The 17,293-nt window shown below is 42.5% G+C and overlaps 1 protein-coding gene across 1 annotated transcript in view; it reads right to left on the bottom strand.

Annotated features, from left to right (window-relative positions):
• LOC146559174 (solute carrier family 12 member 9) overlaps positions 1-17,293 on the bottom strand; it is an 84,655-nt gene that overhangs the window by 33,132 nt on the left and 34,230 nt on the right. Inside the window, exons 7-8 of the mRNA XM_085244966.1 lie at positions 16,843-17,000; positions 6,402-6,484 (exon numbers count right to left, since the gene is read on the bottom strand). Coding sequence (XP_085101092.1) covers positions 6,402-6,484; positions 16,843-17,000 — 241 coding nt within the window. The remainder of the gene's footprint in view (positions 1-6,401; positions 6,485-16,842; positions 17,001-17,293) is intronic.

A 17,293-nucleotide genomic window follows, 5' to 3' on the forward strand; every position in this document is an offset into this window, starting at 1 on the left:
AGCCATCTTATTCCCTAAAACACAAAAGCCAAAAATGGGGTATTTACATATTTATTAAATGGTGGAAAATAAAATGTGAAAATGCCTAAAGCAGTCATAATTTCAGGCATCTAACCAAAAATTTATTTAAAAAGAAAAACCTACATTTAGACCAGAAATGCAAAAGGCTAAGTTATATGCACAAAGCTACAGCACAATTTGAATTTTATACCAAATTATGTTGTTCTTGACTTTGAGCCACGAGCTGCTAGGAGTAAATATTAAAATGTGTCAATTATAAGACTAATACTCACTTTACTTGCTTGTCTCAAACTACAAGTTGCAGAATGTGCCACTAAATGCTGATAGCAAAGTTTAAGATCAGAAATTCAAATCATTATTAAATTATAAGTAGCTAAAAGCTTCACAGACAACTGTGCTAAACTGAAAACTCAATTCTGAGGGTTTCCTGCTCTTTCTGTAAATGCTTCAAACTTTTTATTCTATTCACTTCAATTCAGTTTTAGTTATAAAGAGAAAATTTACAACAACAGCTACCTTACAGCAGTACATATTGCAAGCTAAGCACTCTACAGTATTAGAAAGAAGACTCCAAAATGAAGTGATCTCCTTTTAGCAGCACTTGGCATGAGTGGGAAAGAAAAACGCTCTTTTAATAGGAAGAAACCTTTTGCAGAACCAGGGTCTGCGACGGCCAACTGGGGCAGTGAACATTGAGCAACAGGAGTGGAAAAGGGGGGCAAACAATCTGAGCCTTTAGTAGCACAGCTACGGGATGGTTCAGGTTCTGGCTCCCATTCTACTTTGAGAGACTTCTTAAGATGGAAACTACTTCTCCATTTCTTTATTTTATTATTTGCAACAACGTGTAGGACATCAAAACTATAAAATAACACTCAATGTGTGACATTTATTTAATTTATTCTATGTTGCACTTCATGGTTGTAAATATCAACTGTATCTACATCCAAGAGAATATTACAAGCAGATATCTCAGATGTATTTGACGTGAAACTACACTTTAAAAATAAACACACATGATCAGCTCAACTATCCCTCATTTGAACAAAACTCTAATGTCACAGTAATACATGTGTGCTACTTTCACAACACATTATCACCATCACGCAAACCATATCTTAGCTGTTCATTCAGTGTGTAAATTACACTCATTTGCAACAATCTCTGTTGAATTGTGGCGCGAACACGACTAAATTGTCAGAAATGGATATCTTCCCCACTGCTACCTTCCGTTCCTCAAGCACCTCACCTTCACTTTGGTGGAGAAACAGCACATGTAAATCTTTCAGGTAAAGACCGTCATTAGCTCGTCTGTGCCGAATGAAACATTTCCTGCAGTCGTTTCATCATCATGGAGTGGGCTTTTTATATGTGTTTGTGAGCTGCAGGGCCTGATTGCACAGACCAAGGAGGTAACTGCTGTACTGTACAAACACAGAACACCGCCTCTCTCTCTCTCCTTTTATTGTGTGTTTTATGATTTGCTACTGAGAAACTTCTCCAGAGTTGGGGAACATATTCATGAGCTCAAGGATATATTATTGGTATGTGTGGAGGGGAGATAGCAGCCACCATAAGGCAGATGTACACTGAGAAAGAGAGAGGGGGGAGAAAATGTAACGGTGGGGAGTTGAAATTAATGATGTCACATTATTGACAGGCGGGGAGAACAGGTCACCAGATGCACCGAGGGAGCAGTGAGGCTGGAGAAGTGGGGGAAGACAAAGAAGAGAGAGGAAGACAAGTGAAAAAGAGAAAGTGTGTGAGGGAGCACTGCTGACCTCTGACAGTCAAAGTCAGTGGGTGTCTCTTCAGTGCACCCGTGGGAGCTGGCTCTACCAGAGCATTAATTAGCCATTAACTCAGACACAGGCCTGCATGTACAACCGCTCTGACAGCACACCAACTGAGTGTGAATGAGTTGCGTTTGTGTGTGCATACACACACCATCCCGCTATTATGCGCTGATTTAAAAGACTGTTTTTACTGGAGAGCAGTGTGCATTAATTGCCACACAGGTCCTTGCAGTGTAAAGGCTCACACACACGTTTTTATTAAATAAAAAGAATAAAGTGGAAAAAGCTGAGTAATGCTTTTTACTACAGAACTGTGCTTTTCCAGACATGGCTAAGCATTACAGGTAACAATCATACAGCACATTCTAGAGTGTGTATTTGAGTCCAGATGCAGAAAGCCGGGTCCATCAGTTAGGACAGAGACAATTCGGTACAACACCACAGTGAATTTGAACTAAAACAATCAAGAATTAAAGACTTTCACCTTTCATTCAAGAGGGTTATAAAATAACTTGACTATGAAGACATAGTCTACAATTTATTATATTAGTATTTATAAAACGTAAAATGATCCTATCACGTTAACACTCAAATACAGACTAGAATGTCAAACGATTGGACCGGTACTGGTCCCAAACTCTGGAGTTTCCTTGTGTGTAAGGTAACCAGGGAGCAAAGTATAACTGACATCAGTCAAACTGTGCATCAAAAACAAAGACATCACAGAGGCAAGGAGGCAATGTTCCTCTACACCAACAAAGGGGAAAGATGTTTGTTGTACAGAGCTCTGCTTTCTCCCATCGTCTGTTAAAGACTCAAACAACTGTTTTATATTAACACGGATTCCATCAGCAGTCATTTCAGATTAAATTTGCATCCATGTCCATAACATAGCCACCCTCAACTCTTATATCCAACTCAAGATTCACGATTACCGGCTGGAGAACACCTGGTGGCTATCGACAGGTCTGTATCCATCTGAATTGCCTACGAGTCATCAAAAATGTTCACATCTGTCACGTTTCTTAACAAGATTTTAGATTCCATTGAGATTATTTGAAACCAAACGCCCGGCCTGTAGGACCAGCCTAAAACTTAAGCCTAAAACTGTGGTCAAACATTATCAAACATCACCGGCAGTGTAAAAATGACTAGTCAAGCATCAACAGTGATGAAAGCTGGAACTGAATCCAACAACAACAATTTAAGTTGTCCCAACAACACATCAGTGCCCGATTAGTGCTGGACAGTAGAATTAAAACTATGGATCAGCTTGGACGTACTGTTATAGCCAGAGCGTTCAACACAACCATGTTGGTTGACATATGACAAATGCTGGTTGAAGAGTGGGACGCCATCACACAGCAGTGTGTGACAAAGTTGATGACCAGCATAAGGAGGAAGTGCCAGGCTGTTGCGGCTTTGTCCGGTTCATCTTGCTTTGTTTTTGCCAAGTTTATTGACGTCCTTTGGAAGTGACATACATACCATTTATTTTTCTTGGGTTGCAGCCTATATTGTCAGATCACCATCCAACCCTATGCTCTTCAGTCTTCTCTTCAACCATTTATACTTTTCTCTCCCTGCATTCCCCGACCATTTCTCCTTTACTTAGAAGTCCAATAAAGCAAGGCCCCTGCCGCCCTCTTCCCTCCTCCTTCCTTTTCAATCCCGCAGCACATGAGAGTTTAAGGCAAGATTACAATCAGACTTTTGTCATCAGTGAATCATTCAAATGGTGGAGGAAGAGGCAGAGAGAAAGAGGACAGGAGTCAATGATTTCTGATGATGGCAGCAGCAGCAACGCAGCTAACGATTTCCATCTAATTGCTCCTCCTCCGCTCCTGGAGAGTGCCGGAGATGAAGAGAAGGGGACGAGAGGGGGACAGCGAGTGAGAAAAAGAGAGGGCGCAAATAATGACAAGCCATTCAGCCTTTAACACTCACCTCTGATAATGATGGTTTAGTCAGGCCTATTTGCTCCTAAGATCCTCCGCCTGCTCTTCATCTCTATCCCCACCCTCCTCTACTCTGCCAATATTTTCTCCTGGTCTAAATTGGCTTCTTTCCTCCACTTAGGTGACACAATAGAAGAGAAAAACACTATGTGCTGTCTTTTGGTCAGAGTGGGAAAAAAGTGCCAGTTTTTCCCATTCAGCTGCTCTGATATTGTTCAGTCTTGTTCGGTTTGCGCTGCCTCTATACTTTAATCACCTACACACCAGGTTGTTGCTAGTAATGAACCCAAATGGGAAGTGAATCGATTAGATGATAAGTTACTCTTGTTTAGTTATAATTTTGCTTGTCAAAAATGCTTCTGAATGTTTTCCACCTCCCTATTTTTATTCTTGGACAGTTCTAAATAGTTTGTATTTTATACTGTGAAGCTGAAGGCTTAAAGGAATTGAAAGGATTAAGTTGTATAATGTTAATTCCACTTAAAGGTTTTGAATTCATTTGACAGCCTTTTACACCTGATTATCTTGATTAACTTGAACTAAACATCTGCTTAACAAAGCCCTAAAAAGCACACTTCCACGCTATTGGTATGATATTGGTGCTTGCGGTGGGAATTAACAGCAAAGACTCAATGTGAGCCCCATCAGGCTGAAGAAAGGTTCATCCATGCAGTCATAGATTGGTCCAAGTGTGAAGAAAGACAAAATGTAACGGCAGCCACCACCTGCCACCTGTTTGTCAGCTGCAGCTTCGTATTGTAGTCTCCTGAGTAACCGTGTCTGAAATAGCTTTTATGTTTCAGCATAAAGAAATAAGTATGCATGTTACAACATACTAATGTGGTTGTGTTTTATTTACAACTGTGACACTATAAGTGAAGTGGGTTGTTGGTTTGAAGACTAACACCATGCTAATGATAGTAGAAAGGAAAGTGAAGAGGGGGGGGGGCTGTATTGACAGGTCGACAGATGGGCTCAATGTGCGATGGTGAAGAGAGAGTGAAGGTGAATCTGTCCATTTAACAGTTGATCTGCATTCCTCCCCTCACTTATGGCCATGAGCTGACCACTCCCTTAGAGACAGGACGATGAGCTCGACCATTTGGGAGAAGCTCAGAGTGGAGACGTTATCCTCCGCACTGAAAGGAGGGGGTTCGAGTGGTTCAGGCATTTGACTAGGTTGCCTCCTTTGTCCTTCCTATGCAAGGTGTTTCAGGCATATCCAACTGGGAGGAGGCCCAGGGGCAGACCCAAGACCCACTGGAGGGACTACATCTTTTTCGCTAGCCCCCTCAGAAGAGCTGAGGAAGGAAAGTTCTCTGCCTCTCTGCTTAGACTTGTGCTCCTGGATCCAGAAAAGTGGCAAAAAAATGAGCAGACGGAGGGATAGATGTTCTTCCTAGATTGGAGAAATGAAGTGAGAAGTCTGAAGCCTGACCTTTTGGCTCACAGGGATTACATCTACATCCACTGGCCTCCCGATTTGAAACTTTGGCAGCCACCATTGTAACAAAATATATATGACAGAAAAATAAAGAAACACATAATGGGTCCACTTTAATCTAAAGGGACATAAATGCCTACAGCAATTATGAATAACATTATAAACTGTCAGATATCTGACAGATACTGCCTCTGTGGTAGCAGTCTGTAACCATGTTACAAAAGTGAACGCACTTCATCTTGATCCGTTTTCCTTCCAGCTGCTATCCTCTGCAAATCCCACAGCCTGTCTGCCTGTCTCTCTATTTATTTATATCTCTTTGTCTATCAAAAATTTTAAAGTGTTATTAATAAAAGACGGGGAAGGAAAGGAAATTTCAGCATCCTCACCTACCAATCAACACAGTAAAACTACTTAAAGTAAGTAAGTTGTGCTTTTTTGGAAAATTCACTGAACTCTATTAAACCAAAGAGACTTTAGTGATGCAGAAGCACGCCTTTGGAACGCATTAGTCGACAGAATAACTGACTTCAGGTGCCATTTGTTTAATGCAAATGCACAAATTTAAGCAGCACTATGACAGGTGTGCGTGGATGCAGATTGAGCGGTGATAGAAAACAAAGACATCAAACTGCTCAGGCTGAACTGGTGAATGAATAAGTTTAGTTTGAAGGGAGAGAGGACTTTCTGATCTTCTTGCCTGAGGAAAGTTTCTTTGAAAAACACTGAACAATCCAAACAACAGGAATTCCCGATGATTTTGTCCCTCTACCTTGCCAACCTTGCATTAATTATACAGAAATAATATTGGCTTGTTTGAAGGTTCTCTACCTTCCTTATGTACTGAGAATTATATCTCTCGTAGAAGAATGTTACTGATTTCAGTGAAATATTGAAAGCCAAGTCTAAGGCTAGTGTTGTCTTGTTTGGACGTTTGATCACTGAAGCTCTTATTTTTGACACAGCATTACTTTGCTTTTAATTTTGCTATTCAAAACATGTTTCCTCATTTGGATTTGTACAAAACATGAAGCTGACGGGACAAACTCTAACATTAGACTCTGTTCTCCTCAGCCCACACACTGATTACAAAACATTTACTTACAGTTATTTAGCAGTACTGCTTGACGTGATATAAAGTTGCACTTATCTGCTGATACTGATTTGCTTATCACTACTAACCTGCACTAGGAACCAGGAGATCAGCACTGAGACCCAGGGGTTGCCACTGCGAGATGTCTTCTTAGCCAGCCACAGCGCCTTACCTGCAGAGGTGAGAAAAAAACAAAAACAATAAAGACAGTGACCTTTTGAATCTTAGTATTAAAATATTTATCAGCAGCATCACCGTAACAACAGTCTTCCATGTTCACATCAGTAAAGCATGTGTCAACAGAACAGCTTAATCAGTGAAAGATTGTAACGAATGGCCTTTCTCGGTTTTAATAGACAGTGTTATCTATTAAATGTGTTCGTAGAAGCAGAAAAGGGGACACAGCTTGACACAGTGTCGATATCTGGGGAAGTTAAATAGCAAGTGCAGAGCACTGGGGTGTACTAAGAATCATGATTATTGGGTTAGCAAGCTATGTTGAGCTTAAAGTTTTCAGTGTCACAAAAATTTATCCTCTTTTTTAAACTGGCTAAATCACCATGGTAACGTATGTCTATGAACATATAACCTGTTCAGAGTTTTATTTATATTGAGTTTCAGTTCAAAACCAGCAGGAAGCTTCATGTTTTCACTGATTCTCTGCAGTATAGATTCTCTGCTAAGGAAATACACTTTACATGTGCAGTTTGTTGAGTTACACGTTACTAACACCGCCAAATGAAGCCCAACACTGTCAATGGAAGTGATGCAAAAATGTATAAATGTTTTACATACATTCACACAGCAAGAAGACCTGTTCAATAAGTCGAATAATTAATTTTATTTTGATGTGCTGACAAACTAAAGCAATTTACACACCTTTGGTAGACTATGAAAGTAACGTTTGATGTTTAAATATATCCAGTTTATAGTTTCGGTTGTGTTACTAATGCGCAGCTTCTAATGAGCAAACTCATCATTTTTAATCTGTGCTTTGATTTTTCAGAACTACTGCAGTAAAAATAACAGCTTAAAAAACACTGTTTTTCTACTTCACTATTTTATCATCGTCATCATCTCTGACTGGCGTAGGCAGAACTGACAGGGATTATTTTGTGTGGAAGAAGTGGAAGAAGAGTCACATGGTGCACAAAACAACTCTTTTCATGTGAGGAAGAAATAGAAAGCTTGGATAGCCGAAAACGCTGATAACCAACGTTGTGATATCCATTATCCCTCACTGGGTTTCAGGTTTTGTCACAGCAGCTGATCCAAAGAAAGCCTGGCTGTATTGAACTTCCTTCGCTGTATACCCCACAGGTGTCAGTCATTGTGCCTGTTGCAGGCCTTTGGTCTAATGCTTAGTTTATGTGTGCCATTTTTCGACCTCGTGAATGTGAGTGACGTGAAAAGCTAAGTCATAACTGCTGGTGTGCACCACGCTTTAGTGTCGTTTTGTATGGTTGTGTACGTCTCGCTTTTCGTAACCTGGGGTGTGTAGCGCAGCCATTAGTACATTGAAATGGAGGTGCGGCTGTCGCAGTCTGCATGTGCAACAGTCGAGGCAATGACCATAAACAAGATTTTGCTGGTATGCATTACTGAAAGTACATCCAAGTCCCTTTGACGATCTAATTTGTCACTTTTTAAATTCTGAACATTTCACTCAAGTAGGGAGATATTAACACAGTATGAGATTTAAAAAACAAACTCCTCCTGGAAGCGACAGCCAATCCCGCTCCGACTCGCTAGGTTCTGTTACTGCTTTCTTTCCATTTTTTATTTTATTTCCAAGAGCAACAGATATAAATAATAACCGATGATGGTAAAGTGCACAGAACAGATCTGATTTTCACTGGGGATGGTATTTTCTACCTTTACTGACATTTGCACAAAATTTATGTAATTAACTAAATGTCTGCTTTGAAAAGGGAGAGCGAGAGAGAGGGAAAGCGAGTGGGCAGGCGACAGCGAGGGAGACAAACGACGCGTCACTCTATTTAATACCTTACAGGCCTGTATGGTCTATTGAAAGATATTTACATACATTTACATACATCTCATAGCTTGCACGACATTTCATCGTGTGGCGATGATGGTATTTGCTTTGAACCCTGTGGTGGCTGAGCACAACAGAGGTAAGGCTGGTGAAAGACTATGGAGACGATAACGAGGCTCACACGGTGGAGAGACAGGAGGTGCAGGGACGAGGCGGGCGGTCGAGGGGGATCTGAGTTTAAGAGTAAATTTCACAGATGGTAAAGGACTGGAATTAAATCAGCGCGACTTTAAAGTCAAATCAATGCGGCAGAGCAGGGAGATGGAAAGGATGAAGAGAGGCAGGGCAGAGGTGAAGGAGTTAGAGATTAGCAAGTTAGAGAGGAGAAAGAAATGGAAGAGGTGTGGGACAGAGGGAGGAAAAACAAAGAACTTCTTTTGAGTGTGATTGTGTGTGTGTGTGTGTGTGTGTGTGTGTGTGTGTGTGTGTGTGTGTGTGTGTGTGTGTGTGTGTGTGTGTGTTGGGAAAAATTGACGCATCCATCACTTAGTTTGCATAGGACAGTGGCAAGGTTAAGCAGTGAGCAGCATGCATGAGTGACAACAACCAGAACAACACACACGTCATGATCCTACTGTCCCTTTTACACACACACACACACACACACACACACACACACACACACACACTACACATTTATGGTTCCACAGTCACTGACTCTTAATTAAAGACATTAATCTAACTTAAGTTAACCCTTTGGGTGTCAGTGAGTGAACAGACTCGTACCAGAGTCGTCTGCCTCTGCTCCATCAGATCACTTCATCGAGGAACTCTGACTAATACGGCCATTTATCTCCCCTGACACACACACAGACAGAAACGGGCCAAATCCATTTGCAACAGACTTAACAAAAAAAGGAGAGGACGGGATAAGGAAGTTGCTCAGAGTCATTAATAACGACAAAGCAGCAGGCAGCGTCGACTCACACAGAGAAGTGATTGAAATCACACAAACGCTGCACTCGCTTGATATGGGAATGGCTTTGACTCAGAGGGTTTGTGTTCAGTTTTTTCAGAGTTTTTTTTTTTTTAAGAAAAGAAATAAGCACCACTGATCCCTGAAATACACCAGCCGCCTACACATGGACCTACACACATGACAAAAAGTTTCTGCTGGATATTAGGACTGCTTTTTGGATTTCCTGTCACGGTGAAGGTACAAACAAAGTGTTTGTCTTTTAATCTGTGTAAAATTTAAATAAGAAACAGGAAGCAGTAATTTGAAAATCTCAAAAACACATTTTATTCACAATAAAACACACAAGTATATCAAATGTTTACGCTGAGTCTTTTTACTATTTCATGTTGCTCATTTTGAAACTTTCTGGCAGTGCAAAAAAAAAACGTTGGGACAGCTCCATGTTTACACTGTGTAGCATCCCATCTGCTTTAAACAACAGCCTGTGAACATCCTTATTGGGAAGACGAGTGTTGTCCCATTCTGATCTGATAGAGGGTTCTAGCTGCCTGGGTCATATTTTCTTTGTTTCTGTGTTTTCTTTTCTGTTTTGCTGGTGAAAGGTCTGGACTGCAGGCAGGCAGCTGCACTGTTCTACTACAAAGCCATGCTGTTGTAAAAGATGCACTATGTGGTTTAACTTTGTCTTGCTAAAACATGCAAGGCCTTCACTGTTCGAAGGGAGTATAAGTTGCTCTAAAACCTGTGCATACCTCTAAGTATTGATGGAGCCTTTCCAGATATGCAAGCTGCCAATTCCACAGGCACTGATACATCTCCATACCAGAGATGCAGGCTTTACTGATAACAAACCAGCTGGTCCCTTTCCTTTTTAGTTTGGATGATGAAGAATCCAATTTTTTTAGAGAGAATTTAAAATTCTGCTTCATCTGACCACAGAACAGTTTTCCGCAGTTCATTTTAAATTAACTTCGGCTCAGAGAAGATAGCAGTGTTTCTGCATCATGTTGAAATATGACTACTTTGTATCAAAGAGCAGCAGTCCCCAACCCCCGGGCCACGGACCGGTACCGGTCCGTGAGTCATTTGGTACCACGAGAGTTGAGGCTCGGGTGTGAAATTTATGGTTTTCAGGATTTTTATCGGTTTTTAGCGTTATTTTTTTAAATCGTTTTTATCGTTAACTCGGTTTCCCTGGCTCTTTTCCCATGTGTTATGAATAAATCTTATTTTTTTGGTGCAGGTACTGGTTTTATTTTGTTGTATTTATCTGCGACACCGGTCCGTGAAAATATTGTCGGACATAAACCGGTCCGTGGCGCAAAAAAGGTTGGGGACCACTGTCAAAGAGCTTCAACAGGCATTTGTGGATGGCATGGTGAACTATGATCCCAGAAAATGGGTTCATTCACTGATTTCCATGACACTATCATGACGGTTTTTAATGCTGAGCTGCCTGAAGGCCCGAAGATCACAGCCTTATCCCTTGCACACAGAGATTTCTTCACATACCTGAATCTTTTGATGATACAACAAACTCTAGATGATCACATACTTTACAATTCTGTTACGCACTCTTTTTTTAAATGTGAAAATGTAAACACAGCTAGGTGTTGGGTCTGCGCTTCCACAGGCCCCGCTGGTTTAGAAACTTATTCCCGTTAATGACAAGCAAGGAAACAAGACGAACAGCTTTTACTTGCTAGCAAGGGAGACTGGTCGGAACCAGGCTCTTGGAGCTGAACGCTCCTCACCTGTCTCCTAGCCAGCATCAAATAAAAAGCCTTCCTTGCCGCCTTTTATTGAAAACAGTTACAGTACACACAAGCACCTCCCATTGTAAACCCCCCCTATGGTTACAAAAGATAAGGTACTATGTGTGTATGTATGTGCAAGCATCTGTATGTGTGTGTATGTGTGTGTGTATGCATGTGAGTGTGTGTGTTTGTGTTTGGGGGTGCGTTTGTGTGACCTCCTGCTCACCAAAAGGGTCATAAAAGAAGGAAGCTTACTAACCAAGAAAACAGAACCTTCAGATAGGATGTCCCTATAATAAAACACTGCAGCCTCCCCCATGGCGATCGTGGCTCAAGAGTTGGGAGTTCGCCTTGTAATCGGAAGGTTGCTGGTTCGAGCCCCGGCTCGGACAGTCTCAGTCGTTGTGTCCTTGGGCAAGACACTTCACCCGTTGCCTACTGGTGGTGGTCAGAGGGCCCGCCGGTGCCAGGGTTCGGCAGCCTCGCCTCTGTCAGTGCGCCCCAGGGTGGCTGTGGCTACAATGTAGCTTGCCATCACCGATGGGTGGATGACTGAAAGTGTAAAGCACTTTGAGGTCCTTAAGGACTAGTAAAGCGCTATAAAAATACATTTACCAACAAACTGGTTGGAGAGGTGGTCAGAGACAAAGGAATGTCTTTGATCATGCTTGAACTAAGACTTACAAATTTAAGTAACACAATGACAACATTTAACAATTTGACTCCAACACTGTGTAATCTATAGTCAGCACTGCTCTGTAACAGATCACTTGCTCCCACTGTTCCCTCTCTGGAGGTGTACATGAGAACAAAGTAACAACTTTGTTTCTAACATTCTCTCCCATTTCAGTTTAGCTCACTGTTGCAAACTTAGTTCAACATTTAGTTACTTTTCTTATTTCTTTAGCAACTTTTTCCTCAAATAACAACCTAGCAGAAAAGACTGACAGACGTTGCGTTGCTTCTAACTTTGAGTCACTACCACACAGCTATCATGTTTAACAAAGGTGTATAATTTTGTCAGATGACACTGAGTTAAAGTATTTGCTGTAGGTTACAATCAGCTCAAAAGATTAGAGTGACCACAGCTCTACAATAACTTAAATAACCAAAGACTTTTTCTTATACTTTCAAGGCAGTAAGCAGTTCTAACATTGTAATCTGTGGGTCTGATTTGTCTTGAGCCTAATGTGAACGTGTTAACAATAAATCCACGGGCATCTACCAGATGAGCCTCATGTAGAGGACCACACTGATACCCCCCTGCTGTAGGAGTAAATTTAATGCTTTCAGGAATACCCAGGGGCGTTCCCAGACCAGCCAAGAGATACAATCTCTCCAGCGTGTCCTGGGTCTGCCCCGGTGCCTCCTTCCGCTGGGACATGCCTGGAACACCGGAGGTGAGGAGGCATCTCACATAGCACTGTCTCCTCACCTAGGAGGCATCCTTGTCAGATGCCCAAACCACCTCAACTGGCTCCTTTCGATGTGGAGGAGCAGCGGCTCTACTCTGAGCCTCTCCCGGGTGGCTGAACTTCTCACCCTATCTCTAAGGGAGAGGCCAGCCACCCTTCGGAGGAAGCTCATTTCTGCCACTTGTATCCGCGGATCTTGTTCTTTCGGTCACTACCCACAGCTCGTGACCATAGGTGAGGGCAGGGACGTAGACTGACCGGTAAATTGACAGCTTCACTTCTACACAACAGACCAGTCGGTACAGTATCCGCATCAATGAGGCCACAGCACCAATCCATCTGTCGATCTCCCTTCTCCCGTCACTCATGAACAAGAACCCATGATACTTAAACTTCTCCACTTGGGGCAGGTGAATGTGAACGTGTTAAGAATATTCCACAGAATAGGAATACATATTAGAGGAAAATATGAGTAAACTCATTTAAATTGGAAAAAAAAATATATCAAGAAGGAATAAAAAAAAAAAAGTCTCCTGAACCTTATGTTCTAACACTAACTACAGTGCTGCCAAAAGTATTTGTCCCCTTCCTGATTTTCTGGCAGAGAGCAGAACTCACAGTTTCATAAGTAAGGTCCTAAAGCAGCAAAACAGTCCAAGACCGGTGGTTGAAACCGTGGATGGACAGATCGATCCTCACTGCAGTAAACGCCAGGACCGCCTCCTACAACGCGGGTCTCGCCACTGGCGATATGAGCGCCTACAAAGCGGCCTCATACGGCGTGCGGCGCGCGGTGAGAGATGCCAAACGCCGGTACCGGGAACGTGTGGAGTCCCACTTCCACCAGGGCGACACACGGAGTATGTGGCACGGACTACGCACCATTACGGACTACAAAGCCAGGGACACTGCGCTGATCAACGCTGACTCTGCATTCACCAACGAGCTGAATCAGTTCTACGCCCGTTTCGAGGTTAGCCAGGCGGCTAATGCTATCTACCGCCTGACTACCGAGGACAGTGATGTCATCAGCGAGAGACCGGTGACCAGCATCGCGGAGCATGACGTCCGAGCGGCACTGAGGAGAGTGAACACAAGGAAAGCGGCGGGGCCAGACGGCATCACCGGCCGTCTGCTGCGCTGCTGTGCTGACCAGCTAGCAGGTGTGTTCACTTACATCTTCAACGAGTCCCTGGCGAAGTCTGTGGTCCCCACATGCTTCAAAAGATCCACCATCATCCCTGTGCCCAAGAACAGCAAACCCTAATCCCTGAACGATTACCGGCCAGTTGCACTTACCTCGGTAGTAATGAAGGTGTTTGAGAGGCTGCTGAAGAACATCATCTCCTCCTCCATCCCAGACACCACAGATCCGCTGCAGTTTGCCTACAGATCCAACAGATCCACAGAGGATGCCATCGCCCACGTCCTACACACCACTCTCAGCCATGTGGACAAGAAACAGGGTAACTATGTGCGAATGCTGTTTGTTGATTACAGTTCAGCGTTTAACACAATAGTGCCCTGCAGACTGTTCACAAAGCTGAGGGATCTGGGACTTAACAGCCGTCTGTGTGCATGGGTGTTGGACTTCCTCACTGGCAGAACTCAGGTGGTGAGAGTGGGCAGGTGCTTCTCCAACAGCATCACCATCAACACAGGAGCACCTCAGGGGTGTGTCCTCTCGCCACTGCTCTACTCCCTCTACACTTCATACTGTGTGGCCACCCATGGCTCCAACACCATTGTGAAGTTTGCTGACGACACAGTGATGTTGGGTGCCATCTCCAACAATGATGAGACGGCCTACATGGATGAAGTGAAGAATCTGGCATCGTGGTGCCAGGACAACCACCTCCAGCTGAACGTCAGCAAGACCAAGGAGCTGGTGGTGGACTTCAGAAGGGGTCAGCACAGAGACTACAAGCCCATTATCATCAATGGAGCTCCAGTGGAGAGGGTGCAGTCCTTCAAGTATCTTGGTGTCCACATCTCCTCAGACCTGACATGGGCCGCACACATTCAGGTCCAGACCAAAAAGGCTAGGCAGCGCCTGTATCACCTACGACAACTGAGGAAATTCAGGGTCTCTCCAAAGATCCTCAGGATTTTCTATACAGGCGCTGTGGAGAGCATCCTCACACAGAACATGACATCGTGGTTTGGGAACAGCTGTGTGAAGGACCAAAAAGCTCTCCAGAGAGTGATCCGTACAGCAGAACGCTGCTGCAGGATTGCTCTCCCCCCGCTTCAGGACACCTACACTAGGAGATGCCGGACTAGAGCAGCGCAGATACTGAAGGACCCGTCCCATCCTGGCAACAAACTGTTCCAACTTCTGCAATCTGGTAGAAGGTTCCGCATCTTCCGGGCAAGGACAGAGAGACTCAAGAGGAGCTTCTATCCCCAAGCCATCCGTGCCCTAAACACACACACCCGCCCTCTCACATCATCTATAATTGACTGAGTCAGGACTCTTCCAGACACTAAACCAAGGCACAATGTACATTTCAATTCCTTTAATTTTAAATATGTTTATATTGTCTATCCTGTAAAATAGTCAGATGTCTATTTATATTAATGTACAGAATTCACCTGCTTGCTGCTACTACTGCACATTCACCCAATGTATATACTACATATATATATATAATGTTCTTCCTCTACACCCCCCCATTTTTTTGCACATGTCGAGGAGCGTGTCAGGCTACATTTCACTGTGTGTTATACTTCTATAACTATGCATGTGACAAATAAAGAACCTTGAACTTGAACTTGAACTTGACCATCACACTACCAACTAAGGTGTGAGTGCTAGTGTGATGTTCTTTCTATGAAATGTTGTGTTAGCTTTATGTCAGATGTAACAGGACTCAAACCTTCCAAATAGTTCCATGTCATCATAGCACTGAGGATCAACAAGATGTTTTTGCCCAATATGAGACGAGCCCTTGTGTTCATTTTTGGTACTCGCTGGAGTACCTGTCCTTTGAAATGTCTTTGTAACACAGTCATCGGTCATCTTTTGAGAATGATCGATGACTGTGTTTCTCAGCTGTTTCGTTAGATCGTGTCATGATGTGTTTGCTTTTTGAGCTCTTTTATTCAAATTCTTTTTGTCACATAGGTTTTATTTAAATGATTTTCTGGCAGTAATTAGGCTTGAGTGTGGTTAGTGAAACAACTCTGCTTTCAAAACACTATGTGTTAAGTCTAATTGTTGAATGTTGCCATTGTGTTTCTTAAATTTGTACAGTCTTAGTTTAAGCAGTAGGATCAAAGCCATCTCTTTGATCCTGACCACCTCTCCAGCCACTCTGTGCTGGGGGAGGTTTTATTGTAGATACATCCTATCTGAAAGATCTGTTTCTTTTGATGTAAGCTTCCTGGGTTTACGACCCTTTGGTCAGCAGGAGGTCTAACACACACACACACACACACTCTCACATAACACACACACACCCAGTGTATACATTTACATACAGTCCTTGTCTATGTAACCAAACGGGGTTGCAGGGGGAGGTGTTTTGTAAACTATTGTTTGAAGTTTGTCAATAAAAGGCAGCGAGAGGAGGCCACCATTTGGGGGGTTCTTTGTCGTGCTGGACACAGACGAGGCCTCCCTTGCGCAAGAAATCGATCGAACACCGTTGCCTTGTTTTTCTTTCATGGGAATAAGTCCTGGATACAGCGGGGTCTGAGTTTAGACCCAACACTATGGTTAATCACACTTCATTCATGACTGATGATTGTTTTTTTCTTCAAAGGGCCAATTGGGTTTCTATAGTTTTTATCCACTTAATACATGAAGTCATCATTAAAAACTACATTTTTTAATTTACTCAAGTTATCTAATATGACTTTTTTTGATGATCTGAAACTGGTGGCAAATATGCAAAAAAAGAAATCAGGATATATAAAATACTTTTTTTTAAATATTTTTAACAAATACTATGAAAATAACAGATTATATAAGGCTTTAAAAATACTCCATCTGAAAGGGTAATTATGGCTCTAGTTATTAAAGCTGATGATATTGATGATTATTTCACCTGCATCAACTATAATCCATCTTATCGCCTTGCTGCTATTATTATAAGCAATACAAATTTTACAGTCAAGATTAAATGATATCATCTTAAGATTTTTAAAGAGTGTTTATTTCTCTGCAGCTGTAGGTATGCAGTTGATTGTCTGGCAGCCAGCACTGCTATGAAACAGACACCAATGTTTTCTCTGTTGTCAGTGGCATTTTCATATAACAAATCACATCTGTGTTCCTGGCATATTTTAAACACTGAAATGTCAGTAACGATGGTTTCAGTCGAGATTTTGCGTCCCTTGGAAAAAAAAAACAAAAAAAAACATAGAGCCACCTACCAAACAGGTCATCCTTTGCCATGGCGTAGAGGACGCGTGAGGCCCCGATGAGGTTGCTCATGGCAGCAGACAGCGTGGAGGAATAAACTCCGATGAGGACGAAGGGGTGCCAAACATTGATGTCTCTCAGGAAACTGTAATCCCTCTGAAGGAGAAGGCTGCAACGGTTTGGAGAATAAAATTGACAGATAGGAGGAACCAGAGTGAATATTAAACTATATAGGACAAGTACTTTAACAAAGCACTGGAATTTTCGGGAGAGGTTTATGGCACTGAACACTGTTAAGTTGATAACTTGAGGATTTCTTGAACATTTTCAAGCACAGTTTTTGGGGGGGAAAAAAAGATTGTGCTCAGTTTTGACTCCTTTCTTAGTGCTTTCTATGTTTTAGAGTTGCTGATTAATTAGAATGATTTTCCCCTCCCATTTAACAAACTAGGAAAGAAGTCG

The sequence above is a fragment of the Mchenga conophoros genome, linkage group LG14, assembly GCF_057382185.1.
Source record: "Mchenga conophoros isolate Kocher_MC1m ecotype Shallow Benthic linkage group LG14, M_conophoros_male_GT1.1, whole genome shotgun sequence".
NCBI classification, from domain to species: Eukaryota; Metazoa; Chordata; class Actinopteri; order Cichliformes; family Cichlidae; genus Mchenga; species Mchenga conophoros.